Source organism: Gossypium hirsutum, chromosome D08 (assembly GCF_007990345.1).
Source record: "Gossypium hirsutum isolate 1008001.06 chromosome D08, Gossypium_hirsutum_v2.1, whole genome shotgun sequence".
NCBI classification, from domain to species: Eukaryota; Viridiplantae; Streptophyta; class Magnoliopsida; order Malvales; family Malvaceae; genus Gossypium; species Gossypium hirsutum.
In genome coordinates, this window is record NC_053444.1 from 58,367,042 (window position 1) to 58,385,016 (window position 17,975).

The window sequence follows — 17,975 nt, forward strand, 5'->3', positions numbered from 1 at the left end:
ATTCAACTGATTTCAAAATAATAGTTATTAACGGGTGTTGGACAAATATTATTAAATTTTGATTGATTGTACCTACAAATGGTCGGAAAAATTAGAAGTGCACTTATTTCCTACGAATTTAGACCAAAATTAAGTTTTGGAGTTGTCATTATGGGTGTAATCGAGCTGAGCTGAGTTTGCATACTGCCAAGATCGAGCTCGATATTTGGCTCGACCTTATTGAACATTTATTTTTAAGCTTGAGATATAATCGAATTACTTGAGCTCAAGCTTGATTAAGCTCGCCTATCGATTTTGTACTCAAGTTTGAAATCTAGCTAGAGCTTAACTCAATAATTAAACATAAAAATATGAAAAGCTCGATAAGACTCGTGAGTGTCAAGTATTACTAAGCTAGAAATTACTAAATTGAGTTCAAATATTTAGTTTCCAAACACTAATATCTCATTTACATCCCTAATTATCATTGTTGAGAATCTAAATTTCACCTTTGACCTGAACAAAACTAGTTTCATACTGTAAAATGAACAAAGACACTCGTGATTATATAATAATAAACTTTTATCGATTGTTATTATTTTATTCTTTTGGTTTACATTTAAAAATTATTTAATTATCATTATATTCATCAAATACAAATAATGAGCAAACAAGTTGTATAATTGCCTAACTGAGTACCAAATTACCAATTTATGGTTTATTACCCAAATGGGCAAAGTTTGAATGTTTACTTCTTTTCCAATCTCCATTGGAATAATAATACATTTTTCTATTTTTTTTTCTATTCTTAAATAAATGTAATCACAATGTAAAATTTTTATTTAGGGTGAAATTGAATAGGTGGTAGTGCTTTGTGCATTTAGTTCATTTTTTTTATCTTATGTTATAGTATCGTTACAATATATAATCTCACTGTAATCACTATTTTTATATTAATACAAATAAACGTGATACCCATTCAAACTTAACCTTAGTTACTATATTAGAATTGGTTTTTCTTTTACATTTATAAAATATTTTATAAATAATTAAAAAAAAAGTTGATAATTTTGGGTTGGGTTGTGTGTCTTTTGGTGGAGGAATGCTTGTCACGTACTCCTTTTTAAGTTCCAAATCTTTCTTTCATTTACTTTCTCACACTTTTTACAAAGAGAAATAGGGATTTTGAGAGAAAAAATAAAAATAAAAATAAAGGTTTGATCTTCGCTTTGCTTTGCTTGTGTTTTGCGACAATGGAGAAGCACAAATGCAAACTCTGTGCTCGAACGTTCTCTAATGGCAGAGCTTTAGGAGGTCACATGAAAGGTCACTTAGCAAACCATCCACTGCCCCCTAAAACAACCCACCACCAACTCAGTAACCGCACCGACTCAGCTTCTTCCTCGTCCTCTTCATCTGGCGATGATGAGCAAGAGAAAAGCAGGGAAACACTACTCGAAGACAAATCTTTGGTTTATGGGTTAAGAGAGAATCCCAAGAAGAGTTTCAGGTTCGCAGATCCTGAATTCTCATTCGCCGGTGATTCCGCCTCCGTCGTCCAAGACAGAGAGAGCGAGACTGAGTCCAGGAACCCAACTCGGAGACGATCCAAGAGAAAACCCAAGGTGGGTACTGCTAATGCAACAACAGCAACTGACGAAATCAAGAAACCGAAGCTGTTGACGAGTTTCCCCAGTTTGATCGACTCACCGGCGGAGCCTGAACCGTTGAGCTCAGTCTCCGATACCTCGCCTGAAGAGGATGTGGCGGTGTGCCTTATGTTGCTGTCGAGAGATGTTTGGAAAAGGAACAATGTGGAACAAAGATCAGAAAAACCAATGGAGTCAAGCAAGAAGAAGATGAATGGGAAACATCGATGTGGGAAATGTAAGAAAGCATTTGGATCTTATAACACGTTGGAAGAACATAAAAGGGTTTGCCTTTCATCAGCTGCTGACAGCAAGAGATTTGAGTGTCCATTTTGTTACAGAGTGTTCGGGTCAGGACAAGCACTCGGAGGTCACAAGAGATCTCATTTACTTGCTTCAGCTTCTTCATCCAACACTGCTGCAAAATTTACTAAATTCGACAACAATTTCATAGATCTAAACTTGCCAGCTCCCTTGGAAGATGATGAGTTTAGTGTGGTATCCGATGCATAAACCAGCAGTTAAAGCAATTCACGTGGATCTGATGCTATTCCATTCAATGTTTTTCAGTTTTTTACTTGGCTAGTATTCTTTCTATTATTCAATCTAATCTCCATTGTTGCTGACCCACAATTCATTTTCTTGAATACTCCGCAAATGTTGTTGCTCTTTTAGAACTGAAACAGACAACTACTGTTTTGTTGTTGTTTTTTTGTCATTGTACTAGTGACATTAATGTATGGTGAAACTGTTGATTAACTGAAGCAGACAGCCATTGTTGAGGAACCAGAATAGCAATGACTTGGATCAATGTTTCACTTAAAGTGTACCCCATGTCAGATTTAAAAAAAAAAAAAGAGAAAAGAGTAAAGCATTTTCTTTGCTTGCTTGTGGACCAAGCACTGGTTTCTCTCTCTCTATCTGCAACTGCAGCATGTACCGAAGGTGTTGAATTCTGTTAGTATGTCCTGTTTCTTGTTTTTTCAAGCTGTTTATTATTTATACCCTTTTGAAAGCTTGTGTTTTTTCTGTGTCGATGCTACAATGTGGAGGATCAAATGGATGATTGGAACAATAGTGGAACATTGGAGTTAACAGTTGAATTTTGATATGATTTTTGGTATATTGAATGGTAGTGATGGGCAGTGAAGGGGGCGGGGGGGGGGGGTCCAAAGTCCCTTGAAATTCTGCATGAAAAGATAATATAAAGGGTTTTTGTATGCCTTGAAACGAACGAAATATCCGGGCAAAAAGAAGGTTCTACCACCCACGCTTTCGGCTATTCTTATGGAGGAATCAGTCAGATTTATTTATTTCATTTTTACTTAAAACTTTTTTAAAAATTTACGAATTAAAATAAAATATCATAAAACCTTCCATTCTGGATTTGATTTTTTTTTTCAAAAATTGTTGGATTACTTGAATAATTTGTGTGTGTGGGTGTGTGATGGAATTAGAGAAGTGGGTAACTAAAATGCAAAATTGGGTTAATTTATGCTAATTGGTATAATAGCATATTTAGTCCTCAATACTTACATGTTCTATTAATTTAATCCTAATTTTAAATAATTCAATAAATTAACCATTCTCATTTACAAACTCTATTAAATTGATCCTCAGACTTCCTAATCAAAGCACCCTTTTTATTTATATTTTTAAGAAGCTGGTGTTAAAAATTAACTTAACACCATTAAAAATAATAGAAAATATAAATTTTAAAAATATAATATATAATAAAATTATATAAATAATTTAATATTTGTAAAAGATAATTTTCACTTTGACCAGCATAATTTCAGAAATATGTTTTAACAAGTTGGATCTAGAACCTATTGGGTACTTATTCGGACTAAAAAATTCATTGAATTGATGATTAAACCAATTTTCTCTATTTTTCCTTTAAAATTAATTATGCTAGTCAAAGTGAAAATTATCTTTTACAAATATTAAATTATTTACATAATTTTATTATATATTATATTTTTAAAATTTATGTTTTCTATTATTTTTAATGGTGTTTAGTTAATTTCTAACACTAGCTTCTTAAAAATATAAACAAAAAGGGTTATGTACCGAATTTGATAATTTCAACCATAAATAAAACAATTAATAGATGTGGAATGCCTCTATCTTAAAAGCTAAAAGCTTTGGTTAGGAAGTCTGAGGATCAATTTGATAGAGTTTGTAAATGAGAAGGGTTAAATTTATTAAATTATTTAAAATTAGGATCAGATTAATAGAATATGTAAATATTGAGGACTAAATGTATTATTATACTAGTTAGAAAAAAGCTTTTCGTTATCAAATTAATGAAGGGTGACCAAATAGGAATGAATTCAAACATTAGTGCCAAGTTGAAATTTTTTAAAGTTGGGTAACCAAAACAACAACACTCGTAGTTGGGTAACCATTTGTATAGTTTACCCATTATATTATCAATTTATAGGAGGGCAAAAGAGTAAATTAAAAGTTGGGCCAGCGTGAGGTGTTGCCACTCTTTTATGGAAACTGGGAGCAAAGAAATGAACTGAGGACGAAGTGGCAGTCCCTTTTGGGTCAACTCTTAATATCTTCTGCTTTGTCCTCGTAGAAATTGCTGTGGACCCCATGGGATCTTACTTTATTATTTAGGCATAATTATATATTTTGCCCTCCAATTTTATAAAAAAGTTATTTTAGCTCTATATTCAATTTTTCGTATTTTTTAGCCTTTAAATTTTTTTTATCAAATCATCTCAAAATAGATTTACTGATGTGAGATACACGTGGATTGTCATGTGGATGATATGTAAGCATTTAATTAATTTTTTAATTTTTTAAAATTTAATTAAATGATGACATGTCATCCATGTGTATGCCACTCAACAAAGTTAACAAACATTAACTTTCTCATTTATTTAAGGTGATTTGACAAAAAATACAAATTTAAGGGCTAAAAGAGATTAAAAATTAAATGGAAGGCTAAAATGACTTTTTTGTAAGTTGGAGGGCCAAAAAAATTATTATGCCTATTATTTATTATACTATATAAGAAAAAAAATTACTATAGATAATTAATAGTTTTTTACCCGTGTAATGCACAAACTGATAGTATGTATTAATTAAAATAATATAATTAAAAATATAAAAACATTATAATATAAAATGTTCAATTTTACAATAAATTCATCAAATTAATAATTAATATTTTTTTTACCATGAATGGATTCATTTTGTTTATTTTTTAAAGAAATTGATAAATCTTTTTTTATATATATTGTTATATCATTACCGCAATTAGGACCCGGTTGGACCCTCCATTAGGCCCTCACCCCTCCTATAAATACCCCAAGATATTACTTAGTAGAAGGACCCTTCTCCACACAAAATCCTAATATGCTAATCATTCATCATGAGCCCCTCTATCTGTCCAGACTATTGTTATATCCCTACCCTAATTTGGATCTAATTGGGCCCTCACCCCTCCTATAAATACCACAGGAAATCACTTAGTAGAGGGGCTTTTCTCCACACAAAACTCTAATATGTTAAGCATTCATCTCGAGTCCATCTACTTATTCGACTTTTAGCCCTAGAATGAGTGAACTGGCCTTCTTCGACATTACCCTCTCTTTTTTTTCTCCACCTCCGTTGATACTGTATATCAATATATATAATAGATTTGTACGTAATATAAATCAATAATTAAAATAATAATTGATAACTGAAATACATAACAAATAAAAAGACTATTTCAATTTAATATTTGAAATTTTAGTCATTATTGTATAAATTAAAGTTAGTTGATAGACATAAAAGTAAATGAATATGAATTTATTAGATATAGATTTTAATTATATATAATTTTTATTTTTATTATTTAGAAGTTTTAAGCTTTATAAATTTTTTAAAAGAAGAGGGGCTAAGCCATAATTATTACAAAATGAAATTAAGTAGCACAGTTCCTAGCATACGTAACTCTCATTCTATCACCAAGAAGGATGTCGCTCAACCCCAAAGGAGTCTCTGAATTTTCATACAAAATAAAATGGGATAAATCTCCAAATTTCTGATAAACTTTAATTTAATATATAATTTTATATATGATTTTGATTTTGTATAATTTTATATGAGAAATTTTGATTTGATACAAATCTCACAAATTATTAACACAATTTTTGATATAGCATGATTTTATGTTTATATATTGAATACACAAATAATTATATTTATCTAATATAAAAATAATTTGTATCAACTTGTAAACTTGTTCTGCTGCAAATATGATTCCCTAAACACATAATGGATCTTCCCTTCTCAACACGAATACTTTGATTTTTTTGATCAATCTCATCTCATTATAAGTTCTGATCATATATGTTTTCTTTTGATACAATGCCTAGAACTATCCATAGCCCCTTCTCAACTTTTAAATATGAGGATAATGCACTTCAGCGTACTCGATCCCACGTTCTCCTGTACTTGCAACAATGCCTATGCCAATCGAGCTAAGCTAAGACTCAATTGACTATTTTGTATTTTTTTTTTAAAGTGTTATAAAGAATATGACAATATGGTAATTATTTAAATAATTTAATTGAATTTTACTTTTGTTTATAAGGAGACTAAATTCCATCTATATTTAAATGTAATTTAATAATTTTGGGAAGATTGAAAGCGGCCAAAGAAAGTGTTTATAATGTGGAGGGTTTGTTTGGTTTGTAAATGAATAAATATTTGTTCAGCAACAAAAACACTGTAGTTGTTATTGCTGACTTTAACGGCCATTCTTGCACGCAGTATGTCCCTTTTTTTTTTTGTAGTGAGGGTGGAAAATTTTAAATGGGCGGAGGAGGTTAAAAGCATGATTGACGGCACAAAATGACATGATGTGGTGCCCCATTTTGTGGTTACAAATAGAGATTTGGCTGACCACTGCCACTCCAGGGTGGCTCTCACATGTCCAACCACCTCAACCCAACCCCCATCATTCCCCTCTATCTACTGCTACATCAAGATTGGGTTGTTTTTAATTACCATTCGTGGATTTTAAGAGTGAATTATAGGACCATGCACGTATACTTAAAAGAAGTCTATTATTGCAAGGTGGGAAAATTAGATGTTAAATTGATGACTTTTGCGCTTGCAATTCCATTAATGAAGTACAAACATTTATGCACTTCTATTTCTTCTCACCTTTTAATTATACAATACAACCATATACTTTTTTTAATTATATTTGATTGTTGATTTTTACGCAGATAACATATATATTTATTTAATTACTTGATTGCTACAATATGATTTTAATTTTTTTAAATATTTCTCCATTATTTTTTATCTTTATAATAGAGAATGTTAATTACATTTACTTAATTTACCTAATGTATATCTACTTGTTATTAGACTTGATTATGTGTTAGATCATTTGGCCCAAAGGTCTATTCGAAAAATGGGAGGATTTGAGCAAAAAAATAAAACCCGTTTATAGGCTTGGTCCGGCCCGAATTTGTAAAAAAAATTTGTTGTTGTTTGCTGTATTTTCACTGTTATATTACTATTATTTTGTTGTTACTGCTTGGATATTATATAACTTTTAATTTATTGTAACTATTTTAGAGGCATTTACTTATTAAATTACACCTATTTTAATATTATTCAAGTATAAAAACTATTTTAATGAAATTGTTGAGAAATTATCTTTCATATGTCACTTAAAGCTTGATTATTACACAATTTCATGATTTAATTCAAGTTTATTTTAAACTCTAGAAATGTCATTAATTTGTATAACAAATAATAATTAACACGATCTCTTTTTCTTTTTAATACTCATAATACTATAACCAATAATTAAGGTAAATTAAAAAAAAACACAAATAATAAGTTTTTTTTTCAAATCCACGATATAATTTTATAAAAAAATCATTTGAAATTTCAATGTATTAATGATTTTTTTTACTTAATTTTAATTATTTTGTTTATTGAAATAAAGCTAACAACTAATGTATAGAGGTACTCATGGGTCGGATCGGGCATAACAAAAAATTTAGACCCTTTTTCTAGGCCTAGGCTTGGCCCAAAAAATGAGCATACAATTTACCTAATCCCGGCCCGAATAAAATACTAAAACATGGGCTCAGCCCGGATCAACTCGACCCAGCTGTATTAATTTTTATATAATTTTTAAATATATATAATACATAAAAAATACTAAAAACATTAAAATAAATATTTCCTAACAAATTGAAAATAAATTTAAAAAAATATGTATACTTAAATAATATTAAGATAGATGTAATTTAACAAGCAAATGCCTCTAAAATAACAAAAAAAATTAACAATAAAACAAGTGTTATATAATATCCAAACAATAATAACAAAATAGTAGTAACATAATAGTAAAATGGTAGAAAAATAGGGAGAAAACAAGAAAATAGCACTAAAACAACAAAAAAATTGTAGATTTTTTTTTGTTCTTTTGTGAATTCAAGTTGGGCCGAGCCTGGGCAAAAAATGCCTTCCCTGAGGGCTGGCCAATTTTTTAGACAAGTTTTATTTTTTCTCAAGCCCATTTTTAGGTGACCCGGCCCATGAGCAAATCTACTAATGTGATTGAAGTGTATATACTATAATTAAATTTAATTGTTCTTATTATTATAACTTACATTTTTTAAGTAAATTACATCACTTAAAAGGGTTAACGTATTTTTTTAAGGCAGTTTAACATCATTTTTTAAAAAGCTAAATAATATTGAAGCTATTTTTTTTACGTTAGAGTACATATTAATAAATACATGCTAATAATAAGTAAATCAGATTTTATTCTACTATATTATTTTTTTTGGGGGGAAAATGATTAAACTAAATGATCCAATACTTATTTTTATTTATAAAAAATAAAGTAAATATAAAAAATCAATTATACAATTTTAATATTTTAATATTTTTTATTTAAAGTTATTAAAATTTAAAAATTATTTGAAAATTTTGAGTTAATCGAGTTGACGAGTTCTATTTTATTATCCTAACTCGATTTGAATTTTTTTCAAATCGAGTCGAGTGAAATGAAATTCAAATCGACTCGAATTGAGTGAAATTGTTCGAGTTAAATTAAAAAAATTAAACATGTCAAATTTAAATCTGGTTACAGTATAATTAATTTCATGTTAGAGCACATAAATTTAAAACCATATATATTTGAAAACTTTTTCAAAGCAAAATAATAATAAAAATACTTTAGTATGATAAACTTAAATTATTAATTAACTTATTTAGATTCCAAAATTATTGTTCTAGAATTTTTTTAAATTTTTTAACTTTCTTTATATATTTTTTAGATTTTTTTAGAATTTTTATAAATATTTAAAAATTTAAAAATTAGTTTGAACTTTTGAAAATTATTTTAAATTTTTTTTAAAATTTTTGTTGAGAGAGAGATCAATTTGTTCATTTTCAAGCTTGACAGTGACCAAAAGCGTATTTATACTAGTCTCAGAGTCTGTTATTCTAATTATTCAAGTTATTTGAAGTATAAAATCCAACTCGAATCGAATTCAAAACTCGAATTATTTATTCGAGTTTACTCAAATAATTTGAATAACTCGAAATTCGAATTGTTTTTTTATTTTTTCGAATCGAATCGAGTTTTGTTCACTCTTACTTTTAAGCAATGCCTATTGACCCAAATGGAGAAGCTAGTTGTTGGCTTTGGTTGTTTAAGGGAGAAGAAAAATACAATTTTACCCTTATTAATTTACTCTTATCTACTCAAGTACAAAGTGAAGTAATGTAAGGCTTTATTAAAGCATAGTTTTGGGGTGTATTTGCAAAATATCAATTGTTGTTAAGCCATTTTTTCAGACCTCTGTTTCAATAAAAAATTGCAGAGCAAGTTGCTGAAGGTATGCCCAGTTCTTTAATGAATTATTTCTGGTTTCTTTTTTGGGTTTTAATCATATTAAAGTAAGCTATAATCTATATATCATCTATTTTTTTAATTACGCATTTGTTATTCTTATGGTATTGTTGCAGATTTTAGTGTGTTTTATTTCTAAAGAAATGTATACTAGTAAATTGTGGAATGTTAAAATAGAAAAGACCGCGATGAGCTCCATTATCACACCAAAATTTCTAAAATATGAGCTTAGAAATTTTGGTAAATCTTAAAATTTTTGGTGTGAGGGATAAGCCATTTAGAATATCTTACATGGGGAAATTCTAAGGTGAGCTCCAAGCTCCAAGCTCACATCAAAAATTTCAAGTTCATACCAAAATATTCAATATTCAATTTCTAGAATACATGCAATTTTAATTTATTTTTTTTGTTTTTATTTATGACTCCTTGAAGCAATTCGAGATTAAAGACTCAAATTTCCACACCCACCGGATAGTAATTATTTCATTCATTTATTTATATATAAAAAAGTATAAGTTCTTTAATTGAATGATTATCATCTTATGGCATGGAAGAAATATTATATTGTTGATCCTGGATATCTCCAAATGAAGGTTCCTTCGACCATCTAGAGGAGAGCGGTATCATTTACTTGATTTTTGTAGAGGTACATATGGTAAAGAAGTATTCAATCATGCCCATTCACCATTACAGATTGAATGGACCTTTGGTGTACTTAAAAAAATGGACCATTTTTGGGATATGCCAAATTATAGTTTTGAAAAGCAAAAGTTGATTGTTGTTGTTACAATGCAATACACAATTTAATTTGAAAACATGAAGGTCTAGATGATGTGAATTTATGGAAGTTGAAACTAATGATAGAATATATGAAAACATTATTTAGCTAGAAGATATGCATGATGGAAAAAGTGAGTGAATTTGACAATTCATATGGTTTTGAAATGGAAGCTACAAGGGATGTCATTGGTTGTAACTTAATGAGTTCACTTTAACTTGGATACAATATGTTGTATTATTTTTGTAATATTAAAAATGCATAGGTGCATAGATTTGATGGTAATTGTTATTATCAAACTAATAGGAATTATTATTATTTTACGTTTCCCAACCGTTGCTTTTTAAAAGAACTTTGAGTTGTTCCCCTCTCTAAACTCCCCCTATATAAGGATAAATATTAGATTAAATTTAATATTAAAATAATTAAGTTTAATTATAGTTCAACTCTCTAAACTCATTGTGAAATTATCTCACTGGTTGAAGCGGAGAAAACTACTAGGTTGAAGGTTCATTCTAGACGAATTGAAAAAAAAAACAATTTTAATTAAGTGTTTGGAGGTGGAGGAAGTCACAACACTCTCACTCGCACTCTCATTCCCATTCTCACTTCCAGTCAGAAAGTTAGAAACCTTGTGCCCTAGTTGTCATGGCTTATTTGGAAAATGGCACCGGAACTACCTAGACCAAGTCTCTACCCAAGGATACCAAGAAGAAAGATGTTAACAAGGAGGAGGCTCTAATGAGTCCCCGTTTTGAGTTTATGCTTTAGTTATCTTTATCCATTTGTTTTTATTTTGTTTTATAACTTAGGTGGTTTTTGTTTTCTTAGCATGCACAATCGGAAGAAGACTTGGCTTTGAAGCAACAGTTGGAGTTATACGTAGAGAGAATTTATGATGTTGATCCTGAAGTCCAGAAAGTAGCTCTTGAAAGCATGAGGTAATCCGTTATATGCGAATTTGAAGTTAAAAAATGTAGAGGAAATAAGAGTTTATTTTACTCTTCACGGTTTTCATTGAATGCTTTATACTTTATTAACATTTGACTAGGCTGATGCGTTTTACTGTTTGTGGGAGTAATTCCAATACCGAAATACAACATCATTTTTACAGTTTGGTTTTATATCCTTTTTAGGCAAGAAGTCCGCACCTCAATCAGCTCCATGACTTATGTTCCAAAGCTATTGAAGTTTCTCCGACCCCATTACGGAACCCTAAAGGCATTTTATGAGACTATGCTTGATTCAGATTTGAAGGTATTACTTGTTTTGCTTTAATGATCTTTCATTATATCTTTTGTAAATGTAATTTGGCTAAGCAATGCAGGGAAGGATGATTATGATGGAGCCATTATTTAATATTGGGACTTTGTTGGTAATATACATGAAATTATTGCTTTATATATGAAATTTAAGGTATTGAATTATTGGTTTCAGTAGTTTTGTTTGTTTGTTAATTAGGTTAATAAATTCATCTTCCAACTAACTATATTCTACAAATCAAGAACTTCCTTTTATTTTAAGAATTTTCTTCTCTAGTTATATCTTTTTTCTTCATACGTCCTACATTATAAAATTACTTTCATTTGTTTGCAAAAATACCTAGTTGATATATTGTCTGTGTTGGCATTGACCATGTCTGCAGAGGTCAAGCGCGTAGCCCTCAATTTTTTATCATACTTACATAAGTTTTGCTTTATCTTTTCAATCCCCTTTTGCTTTTGCTCCAAATTTTCTATCATTTCTTTTATTTGAAAATCAAACAGGAGAGTTTAAAGTACAGATTGTTGGGTTCAGAAGGCGACATTTGTTCATGGGGCCATGGATATGTGAGGTGAGCATTTATTTGGTCTGATAAGTTATTATATTTTACTCCTTTGCTACTGGAAAATTTGTATAATAAGTGCTTCATTCGCTATTGCTGGCTGAACTTGTTTAGATCATAATAATAGTTTACGTTTATCTGTCTTGCTAATCCAACTTTCATTTCTTAGAATTCATATCCAAAGTATGACTTATGTGAATATTTTCCTTCTCATATTGATGGATAACCTAGCAGAGACCTTTTTGGCCTTGCTTGTTAATTTATTTGTTGTCAGGATCTTAGCAGGAGAAATTTTGTAGGAGTATCTAATGCGACAGGTTAGAACTCTAACGATCTATAGACATCTAGTAGTCTTATGAGTGATGTACTTCAAAACAATTGTCTCTATAGGTTTCTCCTAAATTGTGAGATATTTTATTTACTTGCTTTTCCTCCAATACAGATTGAAGATGCCCCAGTTGACGATCTAATGGAGCTTGTGGAACAAATTGTTGCTTTTCACATGAAGGATTAGCTATATTATCATATCAACAAGAAAATGATGTATCGCAGAAGAATTTTTTTTCCCAACACTTGCCATGCTTTCTAATTTCTGACATATTTGTTCTCTCTGTACAACACACTGCTGAATCTGAAACCGTTGATCTCTTGATGGAGGTATTCATCAACTTTTTTTTCCTCTAATTTTTTATTTGAGGACCCTCCTGCTTTTATAGAGCTTGAAACATATGATTTACATCCAATTGTAGGTTGACGATCTTGACCCTTTAACTGATCATGTTGATATTACAAAATTCAGGAAAACTTGTCTATACCTCACCAGTGCTGCGAGGTAACTAGAAATTAAAGCTTGTGAACAACTCGTTTATCAGACAATTTATAGGAAGTGTTATTTGTTGTTCTCCTACTGTATGCTTCTTTGGTGAATTCTAATCGAGTATTCTCCATCAATCATCTTCGAAATTTATTATGTTTTAAGTTCTGAACTAAAAGTTTTCAACTGGATATTTGATTTAGTGTTATGCATAAATGCTACAGTTCCTCTTTCTCTCCTCATGTTGACATTTTATACGACAATACACTGTAAATATCTTCCGGATCCAGATGACATTTTATTTATGGATATTGCATACTCAATATATCTTATGTTTTACAAATTTGCAAGTGCACTTCAGCTTGCACTTTTCCTTGACAACCTAGAGGTTTGTTTGTGTTATGTTCCTCTGATTCATGCGATGTAGCATTATTGAGAAACTCCTTTCTCAGGATGTCAGTATGAGTTTCATTTGCGAATTTACTAATTCTCCCTAACAATTTAGAATGTGCTCTTACAACATGTTTACGATGTGTTCATTTCTTGTGATGATCTACTGATGAAAAAGCAATTTTGCTACATTCTTACTCGACAAAGTAAGTTCTACGTTTGATTTGCCTCGATTCTTTGTGCTCACTATATTTGAATTATTTTTTGCCGAGTATGTGAAGCAATTCCTAGTTTCTTCTAATTATGGCTGATTATTTTCTCATGTTTAAATTTGGGTTTTTTTAATTCAAATTTCTTTAGAATTGTTAGTCACGTAAGAGAGTAGGGGTATTAATTTATTTACTTTTTGCAGGGAATTAATTTTGAACTTGATGATGATATCGTTGAGGATAATGAAGATAGAGAACAATCACAGGATATCATCAACAATGTTAAATTAAGTAAAGGTTAACTCACCCTTGCTCGTGATATTTAGGTTATGGAGCCTAAATGTCTAGAAGACGTCTATAAGGTCTGGACTTCAACACTCAGTTAAGATTTATTTACATTGACTTTGTTCGTGTTGGCAATTTTTTGGCTTCATCAAATTGATGACTGGCACATACGGTTTGTTAGACTCATTTGCTTGATGGTCATGCTATTGCTAGTGCAAATGTTGATTCAGCTAGAAATTTGGCTGGTACATTTGTCAATGCTTTTGTTAATGCAGGTTTTGGCAAGGTATGGTTTGCAAAACCTAAAAGTATGAAAGCATAGGAGCTTAGTTATTTTCTATCAGTTAATACGTTTCCCCTGCAGGATAGGTTAATGACAGGCCCGGCTGACTCTTTAGGTGATGGTTCATCTGGAAATTAGCTTTTCAAAAACAAAGAACATGCGAAGATCAATGTTGTAGCAAGTTTGGTGTGTTTATTGAAATACAAAATTTGCATCCATATAGGCATGTATAAACTGTTACTCAGTTTCCTGTTAGGAATTCTGTTAAAATATTAAGATTTCCAAATAACAGGGCATGGTTTTATTGTGGGATGTCGACTCTGGGCTTGCTCAGATTGACAAGTATTTACATATCGATGATAAATACGTGATTGCTGGAGCATTATTAGGAGCTAGGCTTGTCAACTGTAGTGTTACTAATGATTATAATTCTGTGAGTTTATTTCTACTCTTTATCTCTTGGTTTGTGCAGAGAGTACGACTTAGGTGTTACATTCTTAATTTCTTTCTAGTTAACAGTTTGTTTCTATGCCCTGTAGTAGAATTGTTGAATGGGGGTGGACAAGAATTATTGAACTTATTAAAACAACCTAGTATTGATTGAAGTGGAATGGTAACCAATAAATGTATCGCTCATTCCTTCATCCCCATACTATTTGTATTTGGTTGGCTTCAGTTAATGAGGATACTAATTTGGTTATTCTTTTCAGAATGATACAAGTAAAAAAAAAGACATGTAACATTAGTTCTTCTAATTCCATTCAAGACTCAGAAAAACACTTTATGTTTAAGTATCAGAAACGAGTTTTTTTTTAAAATCTGAGCAATCAAAGAGTACATAATTGGATAGATAAGTAGTTTTAAGTTTTAACTGAATTAAGGCAAACCTCAATTATTGATTTTTTTCTTTTAATGTTTTACAAGTAGCTAGAGAAAAACTAAAAATTATATATGTATAAGATCATAAAAGCTTGAGCTTTTTCATATGATATTGTTGCATGCAGCTGTAGTGTTAGATAGAGAGAATAGAAAAGCTAGCATGCTTCACGCACATTCTCCTAGTTTATATAGTATGACTTGAGCACCATAACGAGGTTGAAGTGTGACAGCAGCATGTGGGGCGTGAGTATAAGTTGGAGATAGTTGAAATGAGAAGTTCTGCAAGATTTTGGCAATGGCCTATTTGGATTCAAGCATCACAAAGTTTTTTCCCAACGCATATTCTAGGGCCCCATCCGAAAGAAAGTTGGATACTTTATCATCCGTTGCCTTAAACATCCCTTCTGAAAATCTCTCTGGCTTGAACTTCATCACGTCTTCTCCCTATTGTTCTTTATCTCTATGCACAAGATGCAATGGCATGAACAGTTGCACCTTTTCTGGAAGACTCATGTTTCCCAGCTTCGTCTCTCTTTTCGTGCATCGAATCAAGGACGTTGAGGGATATAGTCTCATCACTTCTAACAGTATCATGTTTACCTAGTAACACTTAAACAAATATCAATATTAAATCATCGAAATTAAGCAAGAAAGACTATACATGCTCAAATAATATATATTAATCAAACTTACTATCTTCAAGCCATTCAAGTCATCATAATCGGGTTGATTGTTCCCAGAAACTTGAAGCACCTCTTCCCTGGCTCTCTCCTGCCACTCATTATGCATGTTCAACACAATCATGCTCAATGTCAACAAATTAGTTGTAATTTCTTGACCAGTGAAGTAAACCAATTTGCACTCTTCAATCACATCTGCCATGCTCATCCCTGCACCCGAATTCTTGTTTACTTCCACTTCATTGAGATTAGACTTGAGGAACAAGCTCAGCAAATTGTCCTTGTGATCTCCTGCTCTTATAAATTTCTCTCTTTTTTCTATTATTCTCGTCGGTAAGGATCCCACTTCTCTATTTATGTGCTTCATTCTCTTGTTTACTTTGGTTGGAAGAAACCTGACGGAGAAGCAATGAAAATTGATATCCATTTTAATGATGTTTAAAAATAGTGAATAAGTCAGCAAATTGCATATGTGGGGTAAAAGGTGCACCTTAACAATGGGAAATTGATTTTCATCTGAGACTGTAAAAACAGCCGCCCTTGTTCTTTTTGCAGAAGGAATATCAACCTCCCTTCATCGAAATTGCTGCCAAAAGCTGCTCTGGATATAACATCCCCGGTTAAATTTTGAAATTCAACCGACATATCCACTTCGCTTGACCCCATGAAGTTCACCAACTTTCTTCACTTGGAAATCATTTCGTCTGTACAAACAACAAATGCAGGCAACATATGTTAACCACCCAAAATACCTCAAATAAGTCTCCAATATATATTACTGGAATTAAAACATGCTAAATAAAGCAAGCAAGTATAAAATAATATAAAGCTATAAAAGCAAATAATAACCTTCAACTTCTCTACATGGAAGGCAGGATTAACGATTTTCCTGTGTTTGGCCCATTTATCTCCATTATAGCTGGCAAGACTAGTCACGAACAGCTGAGTGAAAGAATTTATTTCTGGCTTTGGGAAACCACTAGTTTTGTTGTTCAGAACCTCTTTTATCAAATTTGGCTCTATGATTGCCACTCGAGGAGTTGTTCCATACCAAATGACAAACGATTTCTCTGCATCCATGGTTAAAACATATAAAGCAATATGATGTGATGTTTTTACTTTCAAGGGATTCCAACGTCAGACCCGAATGCAATGCATTTAAAATGTTTTAAGAAATATTGAACACTGATGCAAGCACACACTGGACTGGACAATCTCGACTGAGATCATAGCAAATTGTGTTGTGTTCGTCTTAAAGTACAAGCAAGAGCCCAATACCCTTATTTGTTTAACAAATCCAGAACGTTAGATACCTAAACGTCAAACTAGAAAATTAAACAAAGGATTATGTAATGAACTTGTCTTTTAGTATGAGAAGAACTTCATTTGTATGCTGATTCAACCTAGAATATATCAATATGAAACTGCTATATGCTCTATTTGTCACTTTCGGCTGTCCACGTACAACTGAATATCCCATATGATATATATGGCAAAAGTCACAATCATAATAGGTTTCTAGGTTTTTCTGGTTTCGATTGCAAAGATCTATATGATTTATTTTTTCAAAATGGTTGTCAACATAAAAAAAAAACAACAACTGATATCAGTAATGACATGACATACTGTGAGTAGTGGCAAGATAATGAAGTAAAGGATTGATATATACGAGGTACGATGTCGTGCGGCTGGAATTTTGGAAGCATGGCAGGCTACGTTAGCTTCTATTTTTTCTTTACAACTACCCTCGGTACTTATAATCGCAAATTGCTATTTCTTTCTTGTGAACAACTTGTTTCTATACCTTATAGTAGAATTGTTGAATGGGTGTGGACGGGAATTACTGAACTTCTTTTTAAACCATGTACATTCTCTTGAGCACCATATCGGGGTTGAAGTGTGATAACAGCATTTGGGGCGTGAGTATATTATCAAAATTGCATATGTTTTATAAGTTGCCCAATCAATCTATTAATTATCCTGTTTGACTATTTGAAAATATATAATAAAATATACTCAGTAAAGTTATTTTTGTTAAAAGTGATTAAATTTAATCATATTTGAACTCTTTAAACTTTGCTTATATAAAGATAAATATTAGATTAAATTTAACATTAAAGCAATTAAATTTAATCATAGTTGAACTCTCTAAACTCTCCATATATTAGATTAAATTTAATATTCAACAATTAAGTTTAATCATAATTGAACTCTCTAAACTCTCCATATATAAACATTAAATTTAATATTAAAGTAATTAAGTTTAATTATAGTTGAACTCTCTAAACTCACCTATATAAAGAGTCT

At 30.9% G+C, this 17,975-nt stretch overlaps 2 protein-coding genes and 1 long non-coding RNA gene across 5 annotated transcripts; 2 read left to right on the forward strand and 1 right to left on the reverse strand.

Annotated features, from left to right (window-relative positions):
* The first annotated feature begins 1,056 nt into the window (after positions 1-1,056).
* LOC107929334 (zinc finger protein ZAT1) lies at positions 1,057-2,502 on the forward strand. Its single transcript, XM_016860732.2, has one exon. The coding sequence runs from the start codon at positions 1,233-1,235 to the stop codon at positions 2,139-2,141; it is 909 nt and encodes a 302-aa protein (XP_016716221.2). The 5' UTR covers positions 1,057-1,232; the 3' UTR covers positions 2,142-2,502.
* A 6,907-nt stretch (positions 2,503-9,409) lies between these two features.
* LOC107929389 (uncharacterized) lies at positions 9,410-14,714 on the forward strand. Of its 3 annotated transcripts, none has more exons than XR_001692803.2 (9): positions 9,410-9,511; positions 11,135-11,244; positions 11,440-11,560; positions 12,070-12,137; positions 12,403-12,445; positions 12,571-12,785; positions 12,878-12,960; positions 13,745-14,112; positions 14,191-14,636. It is a non-coding gene; the product is annotated as an uncharacterized lncRNA (long non-coding RNA). The 3 variants fall into 3 exon arrangements; XR_001692804.2 differs by having other exon boundaries at positions 14,196-14,636; XR_005916923.1 differs by having other exon boundaries at positions 11,440-12,445; positions 13,745-14,714.
* Positions 14,715-15,047: 333 nt separating this feature from the next.
* LOC107929353 (cytochrome P450 CYP72A219) lies at positions 15,048-17,604 on the reverse strand. The gene is made up of 5 exons (XM_041098590.1): positions 17,473-17,604; positions 16,518-16,738; positions 16,159-16,372; positions 15,682-16,063; positions 15,048-15,588 (listed from the first exon to the last, which is right to left on the reverse strand). The coding sequence occupies exons 3-5, from the start codon at positions 16,332-16,334 to the stop codon at positions 15,433-15,435; spliced, it is 714 nt and encodes a 237-aa protein (XP_040954524.1). The 5' UTR covers positions 16,335-16,372; positions 16,518-16,738; positions 17,473-17,604; the 3' UTR covers positions 15,048-15,432.
* Positions 17,605-17,975: the final 371 nt, after the last annotated feature.

What these genes read in the sequence shown, in the direction of transcription:
- LOC107929334 (XM_016860732.2), top strand. Translation starts at nt 1,233, where the DNA reads ATGGAGAAGCACAAATGCAAACTCTGTGCTCGAACGTTCTCTAATGGC.
- LOC107929353 (XM_041098590.1), bottom strand. Translation starts at nt 16,334, where the DNA reads ATGGGGTCAAGCGAAGTGGATATGTCGGTTGAATTTCAAAATTTAACC. An exon ending in ATCAATTTCCCATTGTTAAG is followed by an intron (nt 16,064 to 16,158) that starts GTGCACCTTTTA and finishes CTTCTCCGTCAG; the next exon opens with GTTTCTTCCAACCAAAGTAA. An exon ending in ACTTGAATGGCTTGAAGATA is followed by an intron (nt 15,589 to 15,681) that starts GTAAGTTTGATT and finishes AAGTGTTACTAG; the next exon opens with GTAAACATGATACTGTTAGA.